At 40.7% G+C, this 27671-nt stretch overlaps 3 protein-coding genes across 9 annotated transcripts; 1 reads left to right on the top strand and 2 right to left on the bottom strand.

Annotated features, from left to right (window-relative positions):
* Window positions 1–289: 289 nt before the first annotated feature.
* On the bottom strand, window positions 290–15037 carry wdr43 (WD repeat domain 43). The gene is made up of 18 exons (XM_084381329.1): window positions 14789–15037; window positions 13771–13905; window positions 13393–13514; window positions 10608–10728; window positions 10303–10421; window positions 10082–10184; window positions 9673–9737; window positions 9037–9196; window positions 7786–7872; window positions 7492–7617; window positions 6823–6972; window positions 6438–6524; window positions 6232–6263; window positions 5984–6047; window positions 5258–5371; window positions 3971–4040; window positions 2048–2106; window positions 290–1411 (listed from the first exon to the last, which is right to left on the bottom strand). The coding sequence occupies exons 1-18, from the start codon at window positions 14993–14995 to the stop codon at window positions 1262–1264; spliced, it is 1971 nt and encodes a 656-aa protein (XP_084237455.1). The 5' UTR covers window positions 14996–15037; the 3' UTR covers window positions 290–1261.
* Window positions 15038–15657: 620 nt separating this feature from the next.
* Window positions 15658–21472, top strand: trmt61b (tRNA methyltransferase 61B). The gene is made up of 7 exons (XM_084381178.1): window positions 15658–16577; window positions 16670–16772; window positions 19850–20040; window positions 20162–20253; window positions 20870–21066; window positions 21168–21251; window positions 21339–21472. The coding sequence occupies exons 1-7, from the start codon at window positions 15843–15845 to the stop codon at window positions 21371–21373; spliced, it is 1437 nt and encodes a 478-aa protein (XP_084237304.1). The 5' UTR covers window positions 15658–15842; the 3' UTR covers window positions 21374–21472.
* Window positions 21473–21749: 277 nt separating this feature from the next.
* On the bottom strand, window positions 21750–26364 carry spdya (speedy/RINGO cell cycle regulator family member A). 7 transcript variants are annotated; one of them, XM_084380755.1, is made up of 8 exons: window positions 26050–26364; window positions 25869–25918; window positions 25243–25539; window positions 25052–25110; window positions 24863–24948; window positions 24350–24521; window positions 23826–24177; window positions 21750–22317 (listed from the first exon to the last, which is right to left on the bottom strand). In XM_084380755.1, exons 3-8 carry the CDS (start codon window positions 25493–25495, stop codon window positions 22256–22258), a joined length of 984 nt encoding a protein of 327 aa, XP_084236881.1. In that variant the 5' UTR covers window positions 25496–25539; window positions 25869–25918; window positions 26050–26364; the 3' UTR covers window positions 21750–22255. The 7 variants fall into 7 exon arrangements, with proteins under 7 accessions (XP_084236881.1, XP_084236883.1, XP_084236884.1 ...); XM_084380757.1 differs by having other exon boundaries at window positions 26110–26364; XM_084380758.1 differs by having other exon boundaries at window positions 25869–25890; window positions 26110–26364.
* Between the last annotated feature and the right edge of the window lie 1307 nt (window positions 26365–27671).

Raw genomic sequence — 27671 nt, 5'->3', positions numbered from 1 at the left:
ATTTTTACGTCAATGTAATTCAGAACCTTTGTCAAGTATTTCATTTACCAGATTCTTCTCTGATAACTTTCTGGCAAGTTTCTCAAATGATTTTTAGGAAATGTACTATATTTACAAAATATTACCATAATATGAATTGCATTAACATTACTAGAGATTTCTACCCATACCCATTTGCAAACTTCACTATGTACAGGACTTAAATTTCACTTTTGGTATTGCTGTGCCAAAATCAGGCAAGTTAAACAGCTGCATCCTGTGTATCCCCCACCCTACCAGACACAGTGAACCATTTTGAAAACCCATTTATTCACCTATTTGAGCCAAGTTCACATTTTCTTTTTCTCAGTCGCCCGTGAGTATGGGTTCAAGGCAGTGGACATCAGGGCATGCCCAGAAACTAAACACACAAAAGGAAAAAAACTAGTTAAAACAAGAGAGCTGCAACAAATGTGGAAACGATTAAAAAAATAAAACAAAAAAAAAAAACACATTCAGAAGACTTTACAGGAGTTCATTTAATCCCAAGGATTTCTGGGGGAAAGCTGTAGAGGAAGAGCTCATACAAACACTTGACTGTACATACAGATTTACATCGTGTGGGGACATGATGTATGGTCTTGCGTGGCAAGCCCACCTCTGGATCAGGCAGTATTCTGTACAACAAACTGCAGAGGTGGAGGCTGCATCCCAACGCTACACCTGCACTGAGTTTGGATGTGACGGCTTCACTGAACAAGGCTTGTTCCAGGTGGCCTACAGAGTTGAGTTAGCATAACCAATCACAGACAGAGGGCCATCTCGTCAACTGTTAACCTGGTCATACAATATACTCTATTACTATTTATTACAAAGTGACATAAAATTTGGAATGCAGACTGCATTGTAGGCGAACTGGAACGGCACCATATGATCTTTTCAGTCATTTAAATGCAAACTCATCAGGCTGTGAGGCTGGGATGTAGACTGAACTCGCAGCAGAAAGGAGAACTTGCATCAATTTTATTCTACAGAATGTTTTGACTTTCTCTGCAAAATGTTGCATCTGTTCCTCAGACAGGGGCAAAAAGACAGAATGACATCACCATTCTTGTGGCTGAACTGTGTTGAGGCGAGGCAAGGGGCCGAGCTGCCCAACATGTGTCCCTTGATTTTGTAAAACCAAACTTTGTTCTGATAATAAAATCAAAAGCATGAAAATAAAATGAAAGTTTATATATAACTCTTTCAGGTCCATTTAATGTATGACTGGTGATTTTCCTTATTCCTCTTCGCTCTCGTCTCCGTGCTCCATGTCTTCCTCTCCGTTTGCTTTGGAATCTGTTCTGTTGTCTGGATCCTCTTCCTCGTCTGCATGTTCCTCCTCGTCTTCTTCCATTTTCTCCTCTGTCGCTTCCTCCTCCTCCCAAATCTGAGGAACAAAAATAAACATTAGAGTTGGGCAAGTATTTCACTGAAACAAGCATCCTATACAAATTGTTTTGTTAACGAGTAAGAACATCATCAAGTAAAATGTGTAATTTCCGTATAATTCTCACTGGGTAGCTGACTGGAGTTTATTTATTCATGTTCATAAAAAAACAACATCTTTGTTCTGTAAATTGTTCTCTTACTCACCTGTGATGAAAACAACATTGATCTGAAGCTCAGTTCTGAGGCAGTTTGGTTAATTGTTTTTCAAAAATATAAGAAAAAAAGCTATTTCTGATCAGCTCATGTCAGTTTTTGGCTTAAATTAATTACTTCCTTAGTTAATTCCACCCATTTTTTGCTTAAACACCACCCGTCCAGTTGAAGCACACATGTTCTGAGTACAGGTTCAGATCATTTAGTTGGTTGAATAGATGTAGATACAAATTCAGATAGATATAGACTCACTCATCCCTAATAAATATCTTGGTGCTCAACGTAAAAATGGACAGTAGTTTGTGAAAGTGCACCAGTTAACAGAGAAAACATCACTGGTTAGCCAGGACACCCAACGGTTGCAGTTTTGCTTCAGCTCTTGTTCAGATCCTAAAGGTGCATGCTCAGTGTGGCAACTTACATCAGAGTCATGATCAGGAAGACCTTCGTCACCAGAGGCCTCATCTTCATCAGATGATTCTGTAAAGGGCACACAAAGGAAAACAAATCCATCAGCTGATGCTGCAAAACCGCTTCCATTACATCAATGGTGGCACAAGCCCTCCCTCATGAGAAACAAGTGAGGGGGAAAAAAGAAAGGACAAAGCCCCTCGTGCTTTCACTCGTTTATACATTTCATGCAAGAGACGGCGCATATTTGCATTTCAATACCATGGCGGGGCCATTTGGTTATGACAACAATACTGGCTGCGTGGTGCAGGAGGGAAGGATGTCAATATGATTTGCTGAGGCTATCTGCCCCATCAGGTCAACCAGGCACCATCTGCTGCAAACACTTACCAGCAGAGCTCAGATATCACTAAATATTCTATTGTATATCATAACTGTTAATACGCTCGTATGATGTTGAACAGAAAAATGAGGCAGATATTGTACAGAAAAGAGTGTAAGAATTTCATTGTGATCGTGGTGCATGATGTAATGCTCTGGCAAACCAAGCAGTGTGGACAATGGTTACAGTTATGATGCAGGCCAACTGACATTAAAAAGCTATTTGACCAACAATACATGTGGGTTAACATGATGGAGAGGTACAGAAACACAAAGTAGACGATGGAACAGGTCAATTTGAGAGACTGTTACCGTTATTGTAGCATGTAACCATCACTTCAATGATTGAAGTTATTTGGAGTGAGGGACAAATTGTTCAAGTGTGTTGCTGCATTTTGTAAAGCCGCTTTTATAGAACATCATGACAACAGGTAGTTTCCTAGCTGGCAGCCCTACTGTCTGCATCACCCCTAGTGACTGCTGTACATTTACAGTATACAGGCCTACACATAATCTGTATTTTGACAAACATGTCCGTAGCTCCTCTTATTATACCAATACCAGCTCATGCTACATAATGCTTAATTAATGTAAAATTCATGATACCCACACACACAACAACCAGAATAATTAAAGAGCACAACAATCATTCACAACTGATCGATCAATTAATCACACTCATTGTAACTGCACATGCTGCTCACACAACGTGGCTTAACTGATTCACTTACTAGTTTGATAACTCTGAAACTTCCTGTCAGGTTGCCATGTTGGTCCCATAATAAGCACAGTGTACAGCAGCATCCATCCCGGACTGTAACAGCCTCCTGTTCATTAGCTCCCTTTATGAACGTCTTTTTTTAAAAATGAACCTTCACATCCTGGACCACTGACGGGTAGAGGAACTCAAAGCGCAGCTTAATTATTTCCTGAAAGCCAATTTTCTATGTGGTTCAATAAAGCGTTTTATACAGTACGGTAATGAGAAATGAGAGTGAACAGAGCGGGGCCTTGTTGTTCTGCTCAAAAGGGAGGATCTGAACGCTGCCGGTCAGGTTGCCAGGCAACAGGAGTCATGTTTGCGTGCGGTGCATCGCCAAGAGTGGCTGCATGATGGGCAACACCGCCTTCATAAATCTTAACTGATTCAGTGCAGTCTTCGAGAAGAGTCCTGAATGACTTAAGGTGAATTGGCAAGATTATGAATGCCAGTCAAAACAATAGTGTAAAGTCGAGATCGCTGCCCGACCAGAGTGACCTGTTGCACTGCAGCAGGCTTAGAGGGTCACTTCAGTCAATCATGCATCCGAAATGTCAAACTGATGAAGTTGAGACAAAAATAAAATCACTTAATTTCTGTCAGCTGCTACTTACTGCTCACCAGACTGAATAGTCACTGGGGCTCAGATTGACTGAAATTCTTCACATGACATTTGAGGGACCAAAGAAATTGCAGTGCCGCCATAAAAGAAGGTTTTAAAGAACGACAGCTGGGAAATGCAAGATTAGTAAGACTGAACATAAACAGGGAAACTATAAAAGGAACACTTACCCTCCTCATACACCAGCTTGGCTGTATGGTCAACATCTGTAACTGTGTTGCTGCTGTCACTTGTCGCCACCTAGTGGAAAAAAGGGAAGATGGGTGTCAGAGATCCAGTGGGTGATTTGTGCAGACCATGATCCTGTTCAGCCACTTGTCAATTAAATGCATCTTCACATAAAAATGAGAGCAAGTATGGAGCCATGAATAGTTTTAGAAAAACACCATTTAGAAATCTAACACGAGTCATCAGATGTTGTTGTACCATTTAAATGCTTGGCAACATGTTTGTTCATCAGCCCAGTCCTCAGGGCCCACAGGGTCTCTTCAGTCATGTCATTGCACACTGGATCCAATTAGAGGCTGTACGTTTTCATGACTACTTAACCAGATTAGATGTGTAAAAACAGAAGTGGAGCAAACACCTCGATGTGCATCCTTTGTGAAAGAAGTATGGATACAGATCCTGTGAAGTCACAGCGGTGCCAGGGATGCCACCAACAGTGACTTCATTTGTGCAAATGGATGGCAATTTTCAAGATAATGCATCATATTTAGGCTGTGGTTTTATGTAGCAGGTTGATGATTCTGAAATTACACTGGGACAATATCCACCCATTTCTGAAATCATAGTGTTGACGTTAAATCACACAGGCAGTCTGAACGCGAAGCATGTATAGGGTGCTGATTTTGGAGACGTCGCTAGAACTTATTTAGAAGATATCACTGTTTACCTTCAAAAACATCTCATGCTTAAAAAAAAAGTTGTAAAGAACTGTGTCAACATAGTTGTAAGTATTAACATCGCATTTTTGGAACATTGTTCTTGTTGGAAAAACTTGGCTGAGGGCTGGTGTGGAAAGCACAAGTCTAAACTGAAGGTGAAAACTGAACGAGGTGAAAAACTGCCACAGCAGTACAGTGTAGTGAGTAGTTCTGTACTAGACAACTCAATGTACACTTAGCATAATCATACAAGGGAAAAGCATTAACCTTTATCATCATCTTACAAAAATCTCACAGCAATTCCCGCCACTCTTCCATAGTCAAGTGCCAGGAATGCAACCATCCTCTGAGCACACAGCTGATGTTTTACAACTTTCAGTCAAGTTCCAAACAGAGAGCTGAGGGACATTTACTTAGCAAATTTGTGGGACAGCATCACATCATCATCATCATCATCAGGCAGGGGATAAAAGAATCCCTACCACCTACCTATTACATCAGAGTCTCATCATTTAAAAACACTTAAAAGCAAAAGGCAGTGTGATTATTTCTATACACGGAGACACCTACCTGTGTCATTAAGAGATACAGTTTCCCATGCAGCTTTGTTAGCTTGTGGAACATCTTCACTCTGCTCTCAATCATGTGATAAAGCACTCCCAGCTGGGTAACAAGGTCGGGCAGCTGTTAGATACACAGATGGATCAGTTGAAGGTATAAACATTTCAGCAGCACAAAACACCCAAACAAGTAAACACTTGAAGATGAGATGAAACTTCACTAAAGGTACACTTTAGCTCAGATAAAAATGTAGACAGGACGCCATATTAAGGCTATGGGGAAATGTCCCAGGTTAAATTTTTCTATTGTTAAGAATAAATGGTCTCTATAGCCTTACAGGTCAGGGGATACATAGTTTGAAAACCAAAATGTTGGCCTGCTGACGGGGAAAAGGTCACAGGGTGCCCAAAAACAGATTAATGGATATTCAGCTACAAGATATAAAATTTTGGTCTTCGTAATGGGCAATTACATAATGTCTGTGGTGTGGTGGAGCCAATGACTGCGATTAAATACGAATGTCAACAAAGGTAAGCTATATGCACAGAAGGCTTCTGCATGTTTATATGCTTGTGTTGCTCAAGGGAAGCACATATGGTGAGTTTTGACTGTTGAGGGCTAAGTGTGCGTCTGTACAGAAGTCATTTCAGGACATGTCAAACAAGCATTAACAAAATGGAGTCTAATAGCTTTATATCAGCAGTACAGACAGAGTGTGATGTAAAATGGACTCACCGATGCCAGGTATGATGTGTGGTGCATGAGTACAGCCTTGAGCCACCGCACCATTAAAACGGCCCTGTGGGAAGGAACGGATGTATATGCCATCAAGAAGGGACCACAAGTGCCTGATCGTAAATATCAATTTTATAATGGAAAATAAAAAATCAGCAGGTCTAACATAACTCATTAGTGACTAATGTGTTGTATGTACAAACATAAGCAAATGAAATGCTTAGTACATCTGCCAAGCCTCAACTTACGTAAAAGGGTGCCCTTGAAGTCTCTTTGTGATCTACAGAAAAAGAGATAAAAAAGGACAGATTAAAAACTGAAGTAAATCATTGAACAGTTCACACAACGTCACTTAGAAATCCTGATAGTGTGACAGAAAATCTGGGTCTGAGTCTCAGTCATAAACAGAAAAAGACCTTCTTGACATATTTTTTCACCGAAAATTGACACTCACCTCTTCTACCAAAGGTAAAACGGCAGGTAGGGGTAACCGAGCAACCGTCTTCTTTATCACCATCTCTTTGCGAGTCTGAAAAACTTTCTGTAGGAGGGAAAAAGAAAACAAGTCATTAAAATTTTGACGAGTTTAAATAGAGGTTCATGGCGACACCTAGGTGAGCTTAATAACACATTCAGACATGGTTTAAAAAATGTTTTGGGGATAGAAATGACATTTTCACACAAATCAATTTCAGTTTTTGCTGATCGTACATTTGCCTTTTAAACCTTTTAAATGGAAAGAGCACAATCTTTGAGAAAAACAAATCACTTTGGTTTTTCATCTTGCTGAACTGAATGCTTCATTTCAGAGCCCAAACTCACAAGAGATGAACACTTACATTTAGGATGTTGGCGTCGCTGCTCTCCAGGCCCTGCACCAGCAGCACTGCAAAATTGTCCGTCTGTAAAGAGGCTGTCCCTTTAGGAGCTCCCTTCTCCGTGGAAACTGAAGACAGGTCGATTTCACCTATTCGCTCCGCTATCGACATCTACAGGAGAATACACAGATTTTAGGTCAACAGGAATCAGCTGATATCTGTTCACACGCTATTTATATCTATCCATCTATCAGTTTTATTAATCATATCACATAAAATAAGCCTGGGAGTATGAAAAGCCAATCCAACACATTTAACATATTATGTGAATATATCAGTGGAAAGGATTTCAGATTTCTTCTTCACTACATTAAACTGAATGTGTAATCTGAACTAGAAATTAAGTACACCAATGAAGATGTGTCCAGCTACTGCAAGATAAAGAGTTACCTGACGAAGAAAGAGTATACTGTCATCAATCAAACTGCTCTGACATTTAAAACCGTGTCCTCTTTATCACATATCTAAGAAGGTCATCTACTGGCTGTTCATTATTGAGGTGTGTCTCATACCTGTAACCAACACTTGGCGCTAACATTTTGGTTATCATGAAAATACCAAAAAGTCTTCAGACAACAAAAAGATGCAGTGAACCACTGTTTTGTTTGTCTTCATCAACATTGTACCCACCTCTTTGGTGTCTGTATCTTTTTTCCTCTTCTCTGATCCCTGTGACGTTCCCTTGACTGGGGCCTGGTGACCAGGAAGGCCTGGGACCAACACTCTGCTATTGGTGTTCACAATTGGTGTTTTCACCTAGAACGGGGAAAAAAATCTCATGTTTTCATCTTCAGTCACATTCAAAAGTTATCTACAGTGTGTATGGATTGGAAAATAAGACCATACAAGATCCAGAGAACATGCAAGTATGCAGAGTGCATTTATCTAATTGAATCATAATCAAAGAAAATAAAAATGTGATACCTTAGAAACTGCGGTTTCAATTGAAAGGGAAAAGCTGGTTTGAACATCCCGGGTCAAACAGATGTGTCTCTCTGCTGTGTTGATCTCCTGTAATGATGGAAGGAAGGAGCGGGGAAGGTTAGAAAAAAAGAAAGGAAAAAAAGTTTGACCACCCCAGGTTTTTAAGGCTAATAATACCAACATTATTCATCTGAAGCTACCAACAATGGTGTCCATCTTCAAATTGAAAAACTCACTAAATAGGGCTGCCACAAACGATTATTTTGATAGTCGACTAATCACCGACTATTTTTTTCGATTAGTCGACTAATCGAATCATACGTAAATTGAATGTATAACATACAGTTTATTGCACCAGCATGCAGCTGCTCTTATATAACAATCATTAGCTTTCAGCTTGAAGTGTTACTTACTAAAAATGAAGACAATTAAGATGATAGTTCATTAAACCTTTAATGAAATATAGGGGTGCAACGACTAGTCGACAAATAGTCGACTACTAAATTAGTCAATGACTAATTTAGTAGTCGACTAGTCGTTAGTGACGTCATCGTGTGTGTATCCCACGGCATGCAATGCCACGCTAAACAATGTTTCACCATAGCCAATTGAAATAGCTCAGAGTGAGACATCTCATTTTCCCCAACTAAATAAGAGCCATTGTTTTTTGTGCAATTCATAATCTGACTACTTTGATAGTCGACTAGTCATCGACTACTATAACGACTAGTCGACTAGTCGTTAGTGGCAGCCCTAAATTGATTGTACTTTCACTAAAACCTGAACACAGTCCAGATGCAACTACTACAATGTATCATAAAGGATGCTGTCAAGCATTTAGTATCACTACATTTAATCATATCACTATTTCTCCCTAGTGACTCATTAATTCCATAATTGACACCTGGGTATACAGTTACTTAATGTCTCTGAATCCTACTTGCCTTCAAATAAAGCTCCATTTTGTTCTAAATACAATAGCTTTGTTCAAAAACATGTCCTTGAGAACTCTGAGAACAGGGGCTGTGCTGATCCAATATAATGGAAGCTATATATCCAACATATGGACTACAAGTTACAACCATGTAATTTTAGATGATTCTGTCCTATTGCTTATGCACCAGAAAGATCTGTGCTCTTATAAAGATGTGGAAAAGAACTTATATTACATCAGATGGTCAAAACATATCTGTCCAAGTAAATCTATATAGTGGTCTAACCATGCATTTTTGGATCCTCCTGTGTACTCACCACTTTCTCCATGACAGGCTGTAGGTGGTTGCCATAGGCCAGCAGTATACTCCGTGTATCAGCTCCGAGGGCAGCAGCCAGCAGTGGGATCGGGACTGGCGAGTCCTTTGTGTCAGACATCTGCACCGTACATGAGGGTGACAAAGGCTTCTTACAGGGCCTGTAGGGACAGATTTTTGACATGAGCACACAAGTATGCAACACTGAAGACAATGTGTAAGATGAGATTTATTATCCAACAACAAGATGCCACACGACACACTTCTTCAGAGAGATGAATACATCTTTTGGCAGTGCAATGTTGATTAACATCCATCAGGGGGCACCACACTGAATGTGAGCAAATGAACAATTACGAAAAGGACTTTCAGCCTCCATGGAGGTCCTCTGTATCACAACATACACCTGTTTTAATAGTGCAATTAATTAGAGCAGTCACCGTAGAGCAACCCTAGAATTTCAGTTGTGATGCTGCTGATTGACTTCATTTCAATCAAATGTTTGGGTTTAGGTACAGACATATTCAGAAGAACAAATCAAAACCCAAGAGTGGAATACAAACTGTCTCTTCAACAAGAAAAATATAATTGCTTTTCCTGCCACATGTTGTCTAATACAGTGTTGTTATGGTCTTACCCATTTAAAAAGTGCTCAAAGAGATGCAACTGTCCATCCTTGCACACTACCGCCATCCTCAGCGCCTGTGTAAAACACCACACACACATATTTGTATATTGTGATTATGTGATGTAAACAGGAATTTTCTGTAGAACAACATAATTACATATTACATACTTGGCTTAAGGCTTGTTACATTCTTAAAGTCTGCTCAAATAAACTTGAATGTATATCTACAGGGTTGAATCGTTAATTTTCAGTTTGACAATGTATTTAATGCAAGACAGTGTTTTGATTATTAACCACTATTTTGCACGCAATTACATGACTGGATATTTGATTCACAGAGCAAATCTAACAGTTCAGTACAAAATAAAAGCATTATTACAGCACTGTGAGTGCATACAAGATGTGTCTCCACTCTCACCTCTTCCTTGCTGTTTGATGTGACGAGGTCGATGTGTTGTGGCTCGTCTGTCAGCGTGAAGGACACCACTGAATTCTTGTCCTTTCCATCCTCTCGTACTTGCCTTCAATTCGACAACATGTCAGTTCCATGAAAATAAGCATGGCTATCAAAGCTGGTCAACATCAGGACATTTTAAATTAAGTGTTACAATACAGCGTCACTAAGCACCGAACACTCACCAAACACTGAGTAGTCGATCATGTGCAGCACCAGACAGGAAATAGAGACCATTGCTGTCGGGAGGTCTCGTGGTGGCAAAGCACAGGGTCGTCACAGCCGTGGAGTGGCCTGTGAACTTCTGCAGGGAGACAGTGATAAAGAGCACGGCGGTTCAGTCAGTTCTGTTTGAGGTGTCAGTCCCATGTTTGACTGCTTTACAAGGCTCACTGTTTCTCTTCAACTCAAAATAAAAATTTTCATAATTGATTTTGGTCTAAGATAATATACATTGATATCAATCAGCTGATTAAACAAAGACACTCACCCTGTAAACCTCCTTGGTGTCCAAGTCCCACATCTTGATTACCAGACCAGCTGAAAGCAGCAGTTTGCCATCAGGACTCACACACAGACTGGTCACTGCTGCACGGTCCGCCTTCCACTTACTGTGGAAAACAAGAAAGACGATGATAAACTGTCTACGCGTGGTATACACGTTTTGGGTTCATCTTCTTAGTCAGATCCAGATAGAACTTCCTCTGTAATGTTTTCTAACACAGCATTTGTTTAGGACTGTACCAGACTCTGAATGTGTTACTGAAATCCAATTTGTCTGCCCACTATGAAGATTCGACTTAAGTTTCTTTTTGTTCTTTAAAGAGACAATCTGCCAATCACGATCAGCCTACACAAGTCATGTTTTAACTGCAAGACTCACGTTTTAATGTCTTTCTTCGCTATGTATGATGTGAAATCATCAGATAAACACATTTGAAGAAAGTAAAATGGTGCAGTTATAAAACCCCAGCACCCCATGCAGCATCTTTCCTGCAGGACTGCTGACAGTGCTGTCAACTGAAGAGTCAATCATACTGGTCAGCAGTAGAGGGGGTTCTACTACCATCTGGTTCAAAGATAGTTTAGCCAACTTCAGACAGTCATCACCATGAGGAGAAAGCGCTGCAGCATCCAACAGAATAGAGTCACACTGCACTCTTTTTCTATTTCCATAATCTGCCTCCTAATAGTTCTGTGGTCATTTTAAGACTGTAAAGTTTACAGCCGGCCATGCTGTTGCTCCTGCAGTGGTCTGATCACATAAACAAAAGTGCATCGATTTGACAGACAATGCAAATGGACTAGGGCTCATGACTCAAACCTTTAGGGGGCAGCCCTAGCATTTTTCTTTTTCATATTTAAGTAAAGAGCCTGAAACTTTACAGGTACATTCAGATGCACACTATTTACAACTGCACTCCTCCTAATAGCAGTAGGAAAAGCACAAAACACATTTAGGGCTCTCTAAACCATTTGTTGAACCACAGATGGCCTTTAGTGAGCATCAAGTGAGGATTCATGGGGATATTACTGTTCATGATGGTGCTGCTACTAAATCAGCCACTGGAGAAAAGGGTGTTTATGATGAAATACAGTGATACTAAATGCATGATGGTAGAGCCATCAATAATAAGGCTTGTAAGTGTATTTCAGTGCTTGTGAGTAAAGTGTCAGGTCCTAATGTACGTGGTAGAGCTGGTTAGGCTGCATCCACATTCTGCCCATTCATACTATTTTTCTACCTGATGGAAGCTGAGACAATAAATTACTTTAGCAAAGCAGTAACATGTGCTGTTTGAGGGTTACACCCGTTCTTACAACATGCACCACTCTTATTGGAACCAACTACAAGCAATTTTGGTTTGAGACATAAGGACAATATGAAAGAAGCTTAAGGTTTACAGCAAAGACAACTGATTGAAAACTGTGGTTCGATTTGTTTGGAATCAACAGGCCTCCAAAATCCCGTTCTTAACCTTTCTCTGACAACGTCTCCAGATCACATATCTGCAACTGGTGGAGAAGTTCAGTGTTTCCCCTCAGTGAATTATAGAGGGGGAGCCCAGCCTTGCACAAAGTTAAGAGCGTCGTCCTTAATTGTCAGAAGAAGTTATCGCACTTGCACATTAAAACAAGTTGAGCAACAAAGGCCAAACATATAAGGGCTGAGCAGAATGTTAACACCATCATCTAAAAACATGGATCACAAGTGCATTGAGATCTTTCTGATTCAGTTCAGCAGGAGACTTGAACCATTCACATCATATGTCTGCTATGCAGCCATTATTTTGAGCAGCATGTTGTAATACTGGGGCAAAAAAAAATTGTCGAGTTTTTTTTTTTTACAAGTTCGAAAAGTTGTGGCAAACTACTCAGTCATTCAAACTCCAATGTAATAATGTTAGCAAAGAGCAATGCAGAAGAAAATGGGCTGGCACCTGATGTTAAGTGATTCTACCACAGCAAGAGATGGGCCAATGATACTGAAGCTCCGAAGCTTGTGGACACTTTACAGAAGTTAGAGCTTTTGTCAAATGGAGAATGTGGGCCTTGAAAGTTTTACTGCTTAACTATGATCGCACACAAGTGGGAAGAGAGGAGGATAACTGATAAACTGTGATTCACACAAGAAAAAGTACAAGAACATTTCCACCTGGCACAAGGTAATAGTGTAGTCATGGGGGAAAAAAACAAAAAACAATTATAGATTTAATAACACACAGGCTTATTGTACTTGTACATCACAAATAAGCACCTAATTTTAGGATCTTTCTTGGCATCAATAGAAAGAAGGCCCCAAAGCTTCATAAATCTTCATCCGCCCTTCTCTAATAACAGCCAAAATGAAACTAAGTTGGTATCTCTTATAAAGCCTGTGTCTGTGCTTGCCTGAGATAATTTCTGATTGAAAAGACACTATGACCATGATCGTACTGTGTGTTTTTGAAGTTTTATAAGTCCAACAGAAGGGAGACAATGTTATTGAGAAAGGGGAAATAAAACATGATGTGCGTGCCTGCAGAAAACACATCAGTTTTCACATTTATCCCACTCGTTAGTACAGACTGCGGCTCTTACTTGATGTGATGCGATATTTCTCAGGATCCCAGTTAGATTTTAAACATTAAAATATAGCTCCTTACCGCAAATGTGTCTGGTTTAGTGAGTTCTGCACACACATCTCATTCCAAAATCAGGAGACACTACTACATCCTTTCCCGTATTTATTTTTGAATACATTCAGTATATCAACTAACAAACTAATTACTGACCTTCGTGTCTTGCCTGTCTGCAAGTCCCACTCTACAATGTTTGTATCATCTGAGCCGCTGTACAAAATACTGTCTTCAGGGTGCCACTGGACACAATTCACTGCTCCACTATGGCCTCCATCCTAGCAGAGACAGAAAGTGACAGCACTGGTAAACAAATCATCCTAGAATTCAAATTAAACACCAACACAACAGTAATGCTTACGCGTTTTCACTTTGACAAAGCATGTTCCTCTCAATACAAATCTTAATTATCAAGTTACAGATTCTCGACATGCCACGGTATGGCTTTCAGAACTGTATGAAATAAAGCATTTCCTCTATAGGATATGGTTTTAAAGTCAGTATGTTTAGAGTGTGTTCCCCCTCAAGACTCACCAGGGTACAGTGCAGAGCTCCCTTTGCCGTACTGTAGATGAGCACACTGCCCGCTGCTGTGCCCATAGCCAGCAGGTCTGCCTTCTCCTCCACCTGCCCGGCCTCTGATTTTCTCTTCTTCCTCTGAGGCCCCTCCTGGAACAGTGTGCATTTGTAATGTTAACCTACTTAATTATTACAAATTACTAGTATGAGGCATGCAAGGTACACCTGGAGGCTGGGCCTGTACTTGTATTAAAATCTCAGTTTAAAAAAAAAAAAAAAAATCATTTATTTGCCATTATACACGAACAGTGACAGCTCAGTAAAAGCAGATGTTGCCTGTGACTGCTGCCAATTGATATTTTAACAATTAGCTAGCTGTAAAACCACACTAGTGAACATGGGACCGTGCTAATGTTAAATTTCATGGACACGTTATTCACGTTCAAAACAAGATAAGAAGCAATTATGATTCAGTGGTTGCATTTTTGTCAAAAACTATATAGCTTGACTTGAGTGGAACGGTTTGCAAATTGGTAAAACTTTTTGAACCTCTTCCCCCAGAAGTGTCATGGTGGCACACGCTTCTGTAGCTTTGGTGGGCTAGCGCTAACTTAAATAACGAGTTTATTCGCACTACTAAAGGTCTAAAGAGAATGAGACATAATTGGTTGGATTAATGTAGCTGCGAGAAGTATTCCTTAGAGTTAGTTCACTCTGATAGACCAAATTAAGGTATTGTCCATGTTTTCTTGACTACCATGTGGGACTAACATGTGCGTCCTGCGCAGCTGTTGAAAGCTAGCTGACGGCTAACGTGGCTACCTGCTAAGCAACTCTGCGTCAGATACAAATAACTCGTCTGCACGAAAACGTAGTCGAGTGCTCCGTGACTTCAAAGCCATTTCCTTTGTGAAATGTTACATTACTCTTGTTTTAACTTGTCTACTTCTATAGGAAAATAGCACAAACAGCTTGCTAAGGCCTCGCTAGCATCTGTGCTAACAGCAGGGAATTCCATATCAGTCTCACGTACCTTGACTGTCCGGCATGGTCCCCAGGTTATGCAGATACAAGTGGCACTCAAATGGGCTGAAGGCACATATTCTTGATGAAGTGTTTTACTATCTGTGTTCCAAATGCGAAGTCTGCCATCCTGGGCACACAACGCTAAGTACTGTCGTGATTTGGGTGAAAAAACGCAGGGTAGCTGCAGCGAAGAACTGCCACCACCGGCCGCCATTTCTGAAGCACTGCTTGAGTCTGCGTGCGTGGTTTACACAAACCACGTGTGGCTCCGGGAGGACATGCGCGCTAGGGCGTCCGGCGCACCGCCCTCCCATTGGCTGCCATCAGACAACAAGCGGCTGGATTCATGCTGCATTCAGGTCTCCTCGTTACAGCCGAGGCCTCATTTCTATCACGTTTTCTCTTTTTCTTTTGTGTCTCCTGCGGCATTTTCCTGATTATACTCACACACACTATACATATTTTGATGCCAAATTTATTTTATATTTACATTTTATATTATCCAAGCCAAGTATTCACATATTTTATGAAGTCAAAAATCAAATTTTTGCAGGAAAAAAGACACGTTTTTTATATTGTTATATATGATATTTAGAGATCTTGCGCCGTTGTTGTTTTGTTTGTTTTCCACCTTGAAACCAGACTTTATTGTTCTATAACAGTATAACAACAAATAGGTTATGTATTCTCGACAGAAAATGCAATTATGACACATTCTGACTGCAATAAGACTGTCGGACTGTTGAATTTCAGTGTAATGTCTATTTGAGTTTGGCATAAATACAAGAGAATAATGCCAATAACAATATCGCCATCTGCTGGTAGAGTTAAATTACTACGTGTGTCGCTCTGTTATGACGTCTTTCACGTGGGCTCCTCCAGCATGGTGACCTCCGCGGACTGTGAACCAGCTGAGAGGAGGGAAGACGAGCGAAAGTGGCGGTTGTCACACTGTGAGATGGAGTAAGTGGAGTCTCTCGGTTTGTAATTCTCTGGAGGGAATCTCAGGACATAGTCTTTCATTCCTTTTTAGTTTATATGCTGTGTCATAATCTGAAGTGATGGCTGTGCCTTTTGCTGGACTTGTGTTTATGCACAGGCTGCTCAGAATTAGCACAGCCAGTCAAAGGCATCTCAGTAACAGGATCATACTTGCAAAACTCCATAAATGTTTGAGGGAAATAAGAACTTTTTCAACTGGTTCTATGAAATGGAACAAGAATGAGGAAGACAACTCAGACCCTTCACCCCTGAGCACCACGCTGACCTCTAGGCAAGCACTGCTATCGAGAAGGAGGCGACCCCTGTCCCCCCTGGAGAGGATCAGTGGCCTTCTGCCCCAGGATGCTCTGAGCCCTGAGGTGACGCAGCTGAGGGAGCAGAACCAGCACGACACTGAACAGGACACAAACTGTGCACCAGAGGAAAGTGGACATGGGACAATTCCTGAAAATGAGGATTCAGAAACCTTAGAAACTCAGTTGAAGGGAACACTTGATGAGGACAAAAGTTCAATGTCACCCACTCTTCCTGGGGAGAGGCTGCTCGTGTTTGGGGAGCTGCTTGTGGCGGAGTATCGTAAGAAAGGACGGGTGGAGTTCAGGAAGATGTTCAAGCTTCAGGAAGGGACACGTCTGCAGAGCAGCTGGGGGACCATCCTGCACGATGACATAGCTGGGCAGCCTGCAGGTCGGTTCCTGAAGACGAACAGGGGGGTCCCCATCCTCACACGTCGGGCCAGTCTGCAGGATTATGTGCTGTTTATGAAGAGGGGGCCAGCCATCACCTACCCTAAGGTACAGCATTTGTTTGTGTGTCATAGTCCTGTATTTATATTGTGTTTCGCTTGCAGATATTGTATGTTTTATTTCTTTCTCTCTGTTACCAGGATGCAGCTACGATGCTGATGATGATGGATGTCACAGAGGGAGACTGTGTGTTGGAGTCAGGCTCGGGGTCCGGGGCCATGTCCCTGTTCCTGTCCAGAGCAGGTCTGCACCGATCATACTGTCATTGTCTCACTTTGGCTTTTTTTCTTTTAAGATTGAAAAGGAAGCAGTAAATCAGCATTTTATATTCTCATTAAGTTGCCAAAGTGAGTAATTACAACAGCACAATTAGTGGAATGTGATTGAGACATTGTGAGTTTAAGTTTTTTGCTCTAAATCAAATCACATAATCACCACATCATCAACAGTGGAGCGTCCTGGCTCTTACAGCCAGGGACAGATACTCCTCTCCGGGCAGAAGTGTGACAAGGAGTCGCTAGGACAGACAGGGCAACAGCAACTCATAATTCCTTAAAGAAGATGCTAAAGACACTACCTGCTACAACATTACTGTTGCTCACTCTTGTAATGTTGCTTTAGTGGCGCTTACCCTTACACACAGACGTCGTCTCGTCTCTGTTGCGGCTCTGTTAATGTTACTGTCCTCTGCTGGCAGATCAGAGGCAGAACAAAACTGTCCCCCCATCCTGCCTCTGCATCTTTCATACAGATGGCGAGGCGGAATAACGGCGCAATATTCCCATCCTGAAAATGCAGTGTGAAAGGGTCTAATGAAGAAGGAGGCATCTTGTATCCGGCAGTTAAACTTGCGAGATGAACAGTTTTTGCATTTTTATATATTCTGCCATTTTTAATGAGGGAGAAGTAGTAGGTGCCATTTTAAGGATTTTAATGTTGTAATTATACTTTTTTTCTGCAAAAATCATGCCTTTAAGGGATCTTTAAAATCAGTTTAAGTTATAGTAAGAACATCTTAATTAAAAACTAAAATGTACATCGTTCAAGTTGTTGTGTTTATACAGTGGATATAATAAGTCCACACACCCCTGTTATTAACAAGATCATTTTGTCAACATTTATGTATATAAGTGATCACAGTGATGTTCAAGGCAAATAACTGTGTTCTCTGGTATGCAATGAATCAGAAAAAAGTTGTAACATGTACAGTGGACATAGAAAGTCTACACATCCCTGTTAAAATGACAGGTTTTTGTGATGTAAAGAAATGAGACCAAGATAAATCATTTCAGAACTTTTTCCACCTTTAATGTGACCTATAACCTGTACAACTCAATTGAAAAACAAACTGAAATCTTTTAGGGGGAAAAAATTTAAACTAAAAAAACTAAAATAATGTGGTTGCATAAGTGTGCACGCCCTTAAACTAATACTTTACTACTACTGTTGAAGCACCAGCAGATTTCAGCACTAAGTCTTTTTGGGTAGGAGTCTATCAGCATGGCACATCTTGACTTGGCAATATTTGCCCACTCTTGTTTGCAAAAACGCTCCAAATCTGTCAGATTGCGAGGGCATCTCCTGTGCACAGCCCTCTTCAGATCACCCCATAGATTTTCAATCGGATTCAGGTCTGGGCTCTGGCTGGGCCATTCCAAAACTTTAATCTTCTTTTGTTGATTTGGATGTATGCTTTGGGTCGTTGTCGTGCTGAAAGTTGAAGTTTCTCTTCATCTTCAGCTTTCTAGCAGCAGCCTGAAGGTTTTGTGCCAACATTGAATGGCATTTGGAACTGTTCATAATTCCATCCACCTTGACTAAGGCCCTAGTTCCAGCTGAAGAAAAACAGCCCCAAAGCATGATGCTGCCACCACCATGCTTCACTGTGGGTATGGTGTTCTTTTGGTGATGTGCAGTGTTTTTGTGCCAAACATACCTTTTGGAATTATGGCCAAAAAGTTCAACCTTGGGCACATCAGACCATAACACATTTTCCCACATGCTTTTAGGAGACTTCAAATGTGTTTTTGCTAAATTTAGCCGGGCTTGGATGTTTTTCTTCGTAAGAAAATGCTTCCGTCTTGCCACCCTACCCATAGCCCAGACATGCAGGCAGTACTTGCCAGAAATCCCTGCAGCTCTTTTAATGTTGCTGTAGGCCTCTTGGCAGCCTCCCTGAACAGTTTTCTTCTCGTCTTTTCATTAATTTTGGGGGGGACGTCCAGTTCTTGGTAATGTCACTGTTGCACCACATTTCCTCCACTTGATGATGACTGTCTTCACTGTGTTCCATGGTATATCTAATGCCTTGGAAATTCTTTTGTACCCTTCTCCTGACTGATACCTTTTGACAATGAGATCCCTCTGATGCTTTGGAAGCTCTCTGTGGACCATGGCTTTTGCTGTAAGATGCGACTAAGAAAATGTCAGGAAAAGCCTACTAGAGCAGCTGAACTTTATTTGGGGTTAATCAGAGGCACTTTAAATGATGGCAGGTGTGTACTGACTCCTATTCAACATGAGTTTGAATGTGATTGGCTAATTCTGAACACAGTCACATCCCTAGTTATAAGAGGGCGTGCACACTTATGCAACCACATTATTTTAGTTGTCTATTTTATATTTTTCCCCCTAAAAGATTTCAGTTTGTTTTTCAATTGAGTTGTACAGGTTATAGGTCACATTAAAGGTGGAAAAAGTTCTGAAATGATTTATCTTGGTCTCATTTTTTTACATCACAAAAACCTGTCATTTTAACAGGGATGTGTAGACTTTCTATGTCCACTGTACATGTTACAACTTTTTTCTGATTCATTGCATACCAGAGAACACAGTTATTTGCCTTGAACATCACTGTGATCACTTATATACATAAATGTTGACAAAATGATCTTGTTAATATTGTGATATTAATTTCAGCCACATCATCCTGACTTAGTAACACGCAGAAGAAGGAGCAATCAGAGTCTTTAAAAAGTGATCCTTTCCATGATGTAACAACATTCTCCATTACAAGTAAACTTTTAGCTACAATTATTATCACTAGTGGATATTTAACATTATAATAATTGCTTGCCATTAAAATTAAAAATTCATGGCGCATTCCAAAAAACATATATATTAGGATGTATCACTTTGTATCTGTGCTGAAGGAAAGTGGCAGACCTCAACTGTGAGATCAGGAAAAGTCATTTTAAGAAAGGTCAATGTATATCTGAAAATCTGCTTGCAGTGTATTCCTTCATTCTATAATGACATGTCTATCCAAAGGCGACAGCATTGAATTAGTGTTGTTCATAGTGTGTTTATGCTTTTCCCAGTTGGCTCTAAGGGCCGCGTGCTGAGCGTGGACGTCAGGGAGGACCACCTCAAGAGAGCTGCGCTTAACTACGGCCACTGGAGGACGTCGTGGAATCTGCGACGGGGCGAGGAGTGGCCGGACAATGTCCAGTTTCACAACGCTGACCTCCGCACAGCCTCCTCGCTCCTGGCTGGATGGGGATTCCATGCGGTCAGTAGACGGAGTTTAAACTATTCAACAGTGCATCAACACCTGATCATGCTTGTTAAGACTCTGGGAATAATATTTTGTGACACGTGCGAATTCATTGGATTGATTATGTCCGTTGCAGGTTGCTCTTGACCTGATCAACCCTCATCTGGCTTTACCCACTGTGGCTCCACATCTGCACCCTGGAGCTGTGTGTGCTGTCTATGTCCCCAAGTCAGTATCTCCTCTTTTTCACTGTCACCTTTCAAACAAAATTAAATGATGTTGTATACAACGAGCTCTTGTAAATTGCAGTAGCTAGCTAGCTATATAGAGTAGCAGGAAATGGAAACACTCAAGTGAAGTACAAGTACCTGAAATGTGTACTTGTGATACGTACAGTACTTGATGTACTTGGCCTTGGGTACAGTACATTCTACCACTGGTTGTCATGCTAGGTTTCCAAAGTATGTGCCTAATACTTGATGTATAATTAAGTATGCAGAATACAGTATGCAGCATATGCCAAATACAATCTGAAGTTCACATCCTTCATAATGATGCTAGGACCACATTTTGTCATGACATTTAAAAAAATTACCAAAACAGTCTGCTGCCTTCTCAGTTTAGTGCATACTCAAAACCTTTCACATACTCACCGTTCATTCTCACACATACTGATATTTGCATAGGACTACGTCGTGGAGAGATTCACAGTTTGTGGTTACTTCTTTTTCAAACTGATGAATATTAAATAAAAAAATGAAATGTCCACTTTTTTTCCATTTGGGCTGTAATGCTGCACCAGAGCAGACATTAACTGCTCTCTGACTGTCCCTTTCTAACACAGTATAACACAGGTCATTGAACTGCTAGAAGGGCTCCGATGCTTTGCGTACCCTTTGCTGTGTGAGCACATCATAGAGGTTCCAATCCGAGATTGGTTGGTAGCTCCGGCCCTCCAGAAGGATGGGAGCCACTGCGTCAGTAAAGCTCCGATCAAGGATGAAGACCAGAGGGAGGAGACATGGGATGAGACTGACACAGGTGATTTAAAGTGATGCAGCAGCAGACCACCGTGCTAGTGTTTACTTGTGATTTATGAGCATTCCTTTTCTTTAAGGTTTTACTTTTATACTGTATTTCAGAAGAGACGACCACAAACAAACACCCAGCCTTTGGGAGTATTCCCTACATTGCCAGACCTCATCCTGAACAGCTGAGCCACACAGGTCAGACACTGCAACTGTTATGATCCCAGTCTAACCAATTTAAATACATGACAAATAAAAACTCATTGTCTACTTTTCCATCTTCAGCATTCCTGGTGAAACTGAGGAAGTGTGTGCAGTAGATGCTCTGCCTCTAAGGAACCTTGGACATAAATGATTGTTACACATCAACCAAATAATCTTCTGTGTATCATGTGAAAAATAAATGACATCTAAATGTTTTGGTTTTTCTAAATTTTGGTGTATTTTTACATGTATTTGAATGAAAACATTATTATGTAAACACCAAGCCAAAGATGCCTCATAATAAATTATCAGTGAGTTTAGTGAAATTGGCTCTGTAAATTAAATAAAGGATCATTGATTGATTTACAGGAATTTCCTGCAAGTAAAGAGCAATGTATTTGCAAAACAAAGCCAGACTGCTGGGGCTGTGATATCACAGTGCATCCAAGTTAAATGCATAAAATCAGGTTGTAATAAAGAATGTCAAAAAGACAAAGTTCAAGCATTTATTCAGAACTCATGAGGCAGTGTTGGTTCATCATACAGGCACATTGGTAACAATAAAACACATGCAGTTGGATCCCAGTATGTGAAAGACTTTGACATTTTAACATCTGTGCTTAATAAACAATCCCAGAGGTTCTTCAGTTCATAAATAACAAATATATAAATAAATAAATAAATAAACATCAAGAACTCAGTGCAAGTTAAACAAACCTTCACAACACTCTTTGTTGTGCAATATCAAACTTATTGCATGTTTCCATCAGAATATGATGTCTGAAATGGCATATCATTCTTACAGCTACTTCCAGTCACTTAAATGGTTAACTTTTTCCTGACCAGTTATATTTGCATTAGAAGGGGTAAACGCAAACTAGCGAGTTACACTTGTGTTTAAGACCTTTACTTTGGAGTAAAAGTAGCATTAAAGAGAAGAGATGGTGATAAACAGAACAGCTCCATCAGGGCAAAGAGGGTGGAGGTGGTGTGATGCTTTACTCCTCACTGATCCAATCCATGGATGTGTCATATGAAGACCCAGAGGAACACTCATCTCCTAACAAAGAGGCAAGATAGAAAAATGGAGTTTAGTACAAGTGAGCTATTCTGTTTCTGTCCACAGCTGTCAGGGTGGTTTTGAACTTTGGAAGAAACAGTAAGCCTTCATGGGGTTGCCCCTGAAATCATTTAGACGAGGTGATGAAATACCCTGATTGTGACACATTCCACATCATGATCAATACTAGATTAGATGGCCATAAGTAATCACAAATTAATTTCCTTTTTCCTCAAAGTTTAATGTTGTCATCCTACAAGGATATTAATAACTCTGAGAAACAACAAAGGTAAGAAAATTGCACAAATGGCTCCAGGTACACATATGTATTCCATAGGTGTCTCTCCAAGCAGACATTTGCAAGACAACTTTAAAAAGTTGAGTCTAATCCTGCCTTGTGAAACACCTCCCAGGTGTAATCCAGCTAAATCACTTCTCCACAAATCCACACAGAGTCAGTTTAAGGAAGTGATGTTTGGTTAATATAGCTGCTCCTCACGGCAGATGTTACTTTTTTATTCAACATAGAAAAGTCATTATGATTTCATGAATATGCACAGCATATCAAATGTGAATGTCAGTCATGTAACCTAGGGCTTTGCAAAAAAAATAATCATCTTGATGGATATTGGGATTGCAATATGGTGGGAGTGGGAATAGTATTTTTTGCATTTCATGTGCACTGAAATAAATCTAAAAATGATGATGGATTTTTTGTTCATGTTTATACCAAACAAGTATGTTCCTCTATGTCTGGAAAATATTATTTGTAGGCTGGGGCATTGCTGTAGTGCATTGCCTCTTTTATATTGGTATGCTGTGACACATAATACCTTTATCAAAAAATTGCAGTTCCTGCAATTATGATATTGTAATTAACCATATTGTGATTTTGATAAATTTGATTAATTAAGCAGCCCCACTGCCATCTTTTCAGTCGACTATTAGGCCTACTGCATGTAAGTGTGTGGGAGACTAACATATGCACTATAATTAATTAAAAAAAATAAAAATAAATAAAGATCATTTCATTTATAGTCATTTCTATGATTTTTTATCAAATTGAGCCCACACTACGGTTAGCCACGTTGGCAACCTCAGCCTCCTGTACAGTACTCATTAGGTGAACAATACATTATTCAGTCACAAAGTTTCCTAAGCAATCCTCGTGTGAAAAATCAAGAGGTCATTGTCGAGTGTTGTCGAGCAGTGGGGATTTTTGCGACCCACAGGAGTCTTCTGTCCACCTGGGGAAAACTAACATTTAAATCTTATTTTTCAACAGGCTGCATCGAGCAGGGTTAAAAAAAAACAAAAAAACAACCTTTCTACCACTTTTCCATAAAGCTTTTAGTAGGGGATGTTATGTGACCAAATCATGGAGTGATGTACAAGGTGCTGAGGTCACAAGGGGTTTATATCAGGGTGTGAGTATATCCAGATTTTACACTGATTTAAATATGAGATTTTACCCACATGTTTAGCGCACATGTTTAAGTGATACCTACTGGGAACCTCGTCCACACAGCAACAGGACGAATGCTGTGCCTGGATTTTAGTCTCCACTGCCTTCCCGAGAGAGGCCCTGGGTGGAGTTGTCTCCAAACTCAATATGGAGGTGAATAGGTGTGGAAAGGCAGGGCTTGAGGTCTGAGCAGAAGGTCCTCTGGAGGGTGACAAGAAGCCTGGGCCCTGATTTAAGCCGGTGCCACGGTTACAGAGGGCACAAGATAGTGGAGAGGCAGAGGGCCCACGGGGAAAGCGAGTGTGCTCTTCGTCACCATACTGCCGCTGGGCGCCGCTGTGGTGCTCTGACCGTTCTCGCTTCCACACAAAGTGAGAGGGCACGATGGCCATCACCTGGAGGACAGAGATAGGGAGACACAGACCAGGAAATAAATGAATACAGCTTCAGCAACAAAAAAAAACAAAACAGATGGCTCTTCCGGTATGAAACCAAAGCAATAAAAATTGCACAGCGCAGCGAAAATACTATTTATCAGTCTCCTCAGGCAATCATACTTAAGTGTACCTCTTCACAGCAGCGCCTGCTGACAGCAGCTCTGAAGTTGATGCGGGCCCACAGCAAGTCTCGCTGCTTGAGGAAGCGGGGAAACTGCTTCCTCCAGTTCTTGCCCAGTGCCCATGGAAAAATCTCATATTTACTCTCCTCCTCATCCTCCTCCATGGTGTTGGCAAGATAACTAGAGATTGCGAACATCAGCTAAATTTAGACAGTTACAGTTTTGCCAGCAGTGTCACACAAGTACAGCTACAACTAATGATTATTTTCTCAAATTAATCGATTGTATGGTGTACAAAATGTCAGAAAATGGTGAAAAATGTGTTTCCCAAAGCTGAATATGTCTGCAAATGTCTAGTTTTTTCCACAACCCAAAGATATTCAGTCATAGAGGAGTAAAGAAACCAGAAAATATTTACATTTAAGAAGCTGGAGGAATTTTGACTTTTTTTCTTTGACAAGGTTCACACAATGAAAAACAAGATACAAAAGCAGATTTTTTTTTTTTTCTTTCAAACTTACAGTGCAATGAATAAATTCTTCCTGGTGTATTCAGCAATAGTGAAGTGGGCCCTTTTGAAGTACACAAAGGTCATGGCTAGAAGGTACTGTAGAATTAGGGAGAAACCTTGGGAGTCAGTTAATCGTAAGCATCATAAAGCTTCAGAGAGATTGTGTCACTTTCAGCAAAACATTTACCAAACAATTTACCTTATCAGTCATTTTACAGCAACAGTCCATCCACAGAAAGTCCCGGATCAGGTCATCATCTGTTAAAAAAGAACAAAAAAACCTTTAATATCAGATGCCAAATACTCTTCATTCTTTCAAGTTTAAAAGTAAGATTTGTCATTTGGATGCTACTGAATTGAAACATGCTTTTCATAGGGCAATTCATTTACCAAAAAGTCTGAAGAATGAAGCCATTTCCTGCATCTGGATGACAATAGTTGGCGGTGTGGACATTCTGGCATTGTACATCTCATTTCTACGCTGGCTCGGCTGACTCTTCCCTAGTGGGCCCTGGGTGTCCTGGCCATTGGATCTCTTGAGCCGGAGACATCTTCTCATTTGGAGGGAGTGTGAACTGCTGGGTTTGACCCGGACAGTTACTGATGGGGGAGTCTGGCACCACCTGTGAGTATGCTTCCTCATGTTTCAGCTTAGATCGTCTGTAGTGAAGAGGTCTGTGGTGTGTTCTCAGAGGAAATGGAGTTAAGTTATGAGATTGAAAAAATTACAATGAGCACTGAATACTTCATATTGTTTGTTTAACATACACCAAACATTATTACAGAAGATGTAGTCAACATCTTAAAGAGGACGAGACACCAATCTAGCTGCCAGCTAGCATGCTAGTGCGACAGATTCCAAATTGAGGGAAGCTAATTGTTATGCTAACTTTGATGTTATTTTATTGTTTAGTTGTACTACGTCGGGCTCAAAAACAGGACTTAAAGTTGTAATGTTAAATGTAATATAAACGACAGATACTGCCGTTATAGTGATAGTTTAACAGCGTCCTCACCTCCAGAGGTCTCCTCCTCGACCTGAATGAAGCAGAGTTAAAGTTACAAGCTAGAAAACCGAAAAGATGACAGATTTCAGTGTTACTACGGTGTGTATCGGTGACACAACCTGACAGAATATAATAGCGCTAAAAGTGAATAATGTCAATTAAAAACAGGACAGGACAGAATACTAATTACCAAGTTTTACAATGCTAAAACTGAGAATAAAGCAGTCATCAGTTCTTAAAGGCCACTGACCGGAGAAGACGGTAGTTCGGGAACGCGCTTCAGGACCCGCGCTAATCGATCAGCAGTACACCTGCACGCGGGGGCGCGCATGCCAATTGCGATTCTTCTTCTTCGTCTTCTTCTTTAAGCAATACTGCAAGCATCATCTTCTCTCTCACATGTAGGGTATTTAAATCGAAATGTTAAATAGTTGTAGCCGGGTGGAATTGACGCATTATTTTATTTGACCCACAGTGTTTAACTGCTGCTAACTCTTCATCCGGGTATGTTGTTCACACACACTCGCATGTACATACTGTAGCCGGGTGGAACTGACGCAGGTGTGGGGTCTAGTCGGACCTGTGAATCAGTATGGATGGGTTGATTACGAGATAAAAGGCAGCTGTTGGCAACCCGTGCCGGTGTCGTGCCAATGTAGGTATCCCCGACAGAAACTGTTTCCCCTGGCCGCGGGAGCGCGCATTCACCCAAGTAAATTAAAACTAACAACAAGTGCATTGTTTAATTCAATGTTCTGGTGTTGTAATTATCTACGAGGTTTTGCAACATGGCCCACCCATCAAAATAAACGCTTTTATTCTTTTGTACGTCGTAACGTCGTACTACGTACTGAACGGAAAAACCAAGGCAATAATTTCCTCATGTGATTGACATACAACACGCTGTAATTCAAGTCCTGGTATGGAATTTGTTGAACTAAATAAACGTCGATATCCAAAATTAAGATCACTGTGATTGTTTTATGGCTTGAATTACGTCTATTAAATCTACTTCACTCGAAATGTACTATAATGGACAGATGAAGCCTGACCTTTGAATTATTTATTTTATGTGTACTTCAGATACTACTCTATAACCTCTGTTATAGATTTTTTTTTTTGATTTTTTTTGTTCCGTTTAGTGTCCCGGCTGGGTCAATGTGCTTTGTACCGGCTGCAGTTCCATCTGGCTCGGTACTGACAGGCTCATATATGTTTGTGGAGTCATTGGGCGCAAGGGGCCGGAAGTCTTCCAGGTGAGTTACTCATGTCTGGTGCATTGGTTCCGGTTGAAAATGGGCACATGGCAATACCAATGCTGAAGGTGGTGTAAATGTAAGTATTGAGCCTCAGACTCAGCTTGGTTCAGTGCATATAGTGAATATGGTAGCTTGTGATACTGCATCTGTGGCATTTGAACGTGTAGCCCCACAGGAAGAGCTGGTCTTGTTGTGTGAACAGGCTGGTGAGGTGGTGGAGCAACAGGAGCTGCCATCGGAAGTTGTTGCAATGGAGTTCCCCGAACTCACTGTTGAGCAGGTTCAGAAAGTGAGACAGCTTTTGGGGAAGCATTCGGGGGTCTTAGGGAAAAAAAAACGTTAGATTAGTTAGCTGCGCAGTACTTGGTAGCCTTGTCCGCCTAAATGAATTATAAATAAACATAAAAAAACTATTAGGCTATCCAATCGTTTTTGACCTAATTATTTTGCATTGAAATGACACACTCCGAAAATAGTACTATGTCAACTAGTGATATCAGCACAAGAACTGTTGAGGAATATGCAAAATAATTTAGACAATTGTTTTTGTCAT

This window comes from Pagrus pagrus (genome assembly GCF_965226575.1).
Source record: "Pagrus pagrus genome assembly, chromosome: 18".
Lineage (NCBI taxonomy): Eukaryota > Metazoa > Chordata > Actinopteri > Spariformes > Sparidae > Pagrus > Pagrus pagrus.
This window is presented reverse-complemented; position numbering and strand designations above follow the sequence as displayed.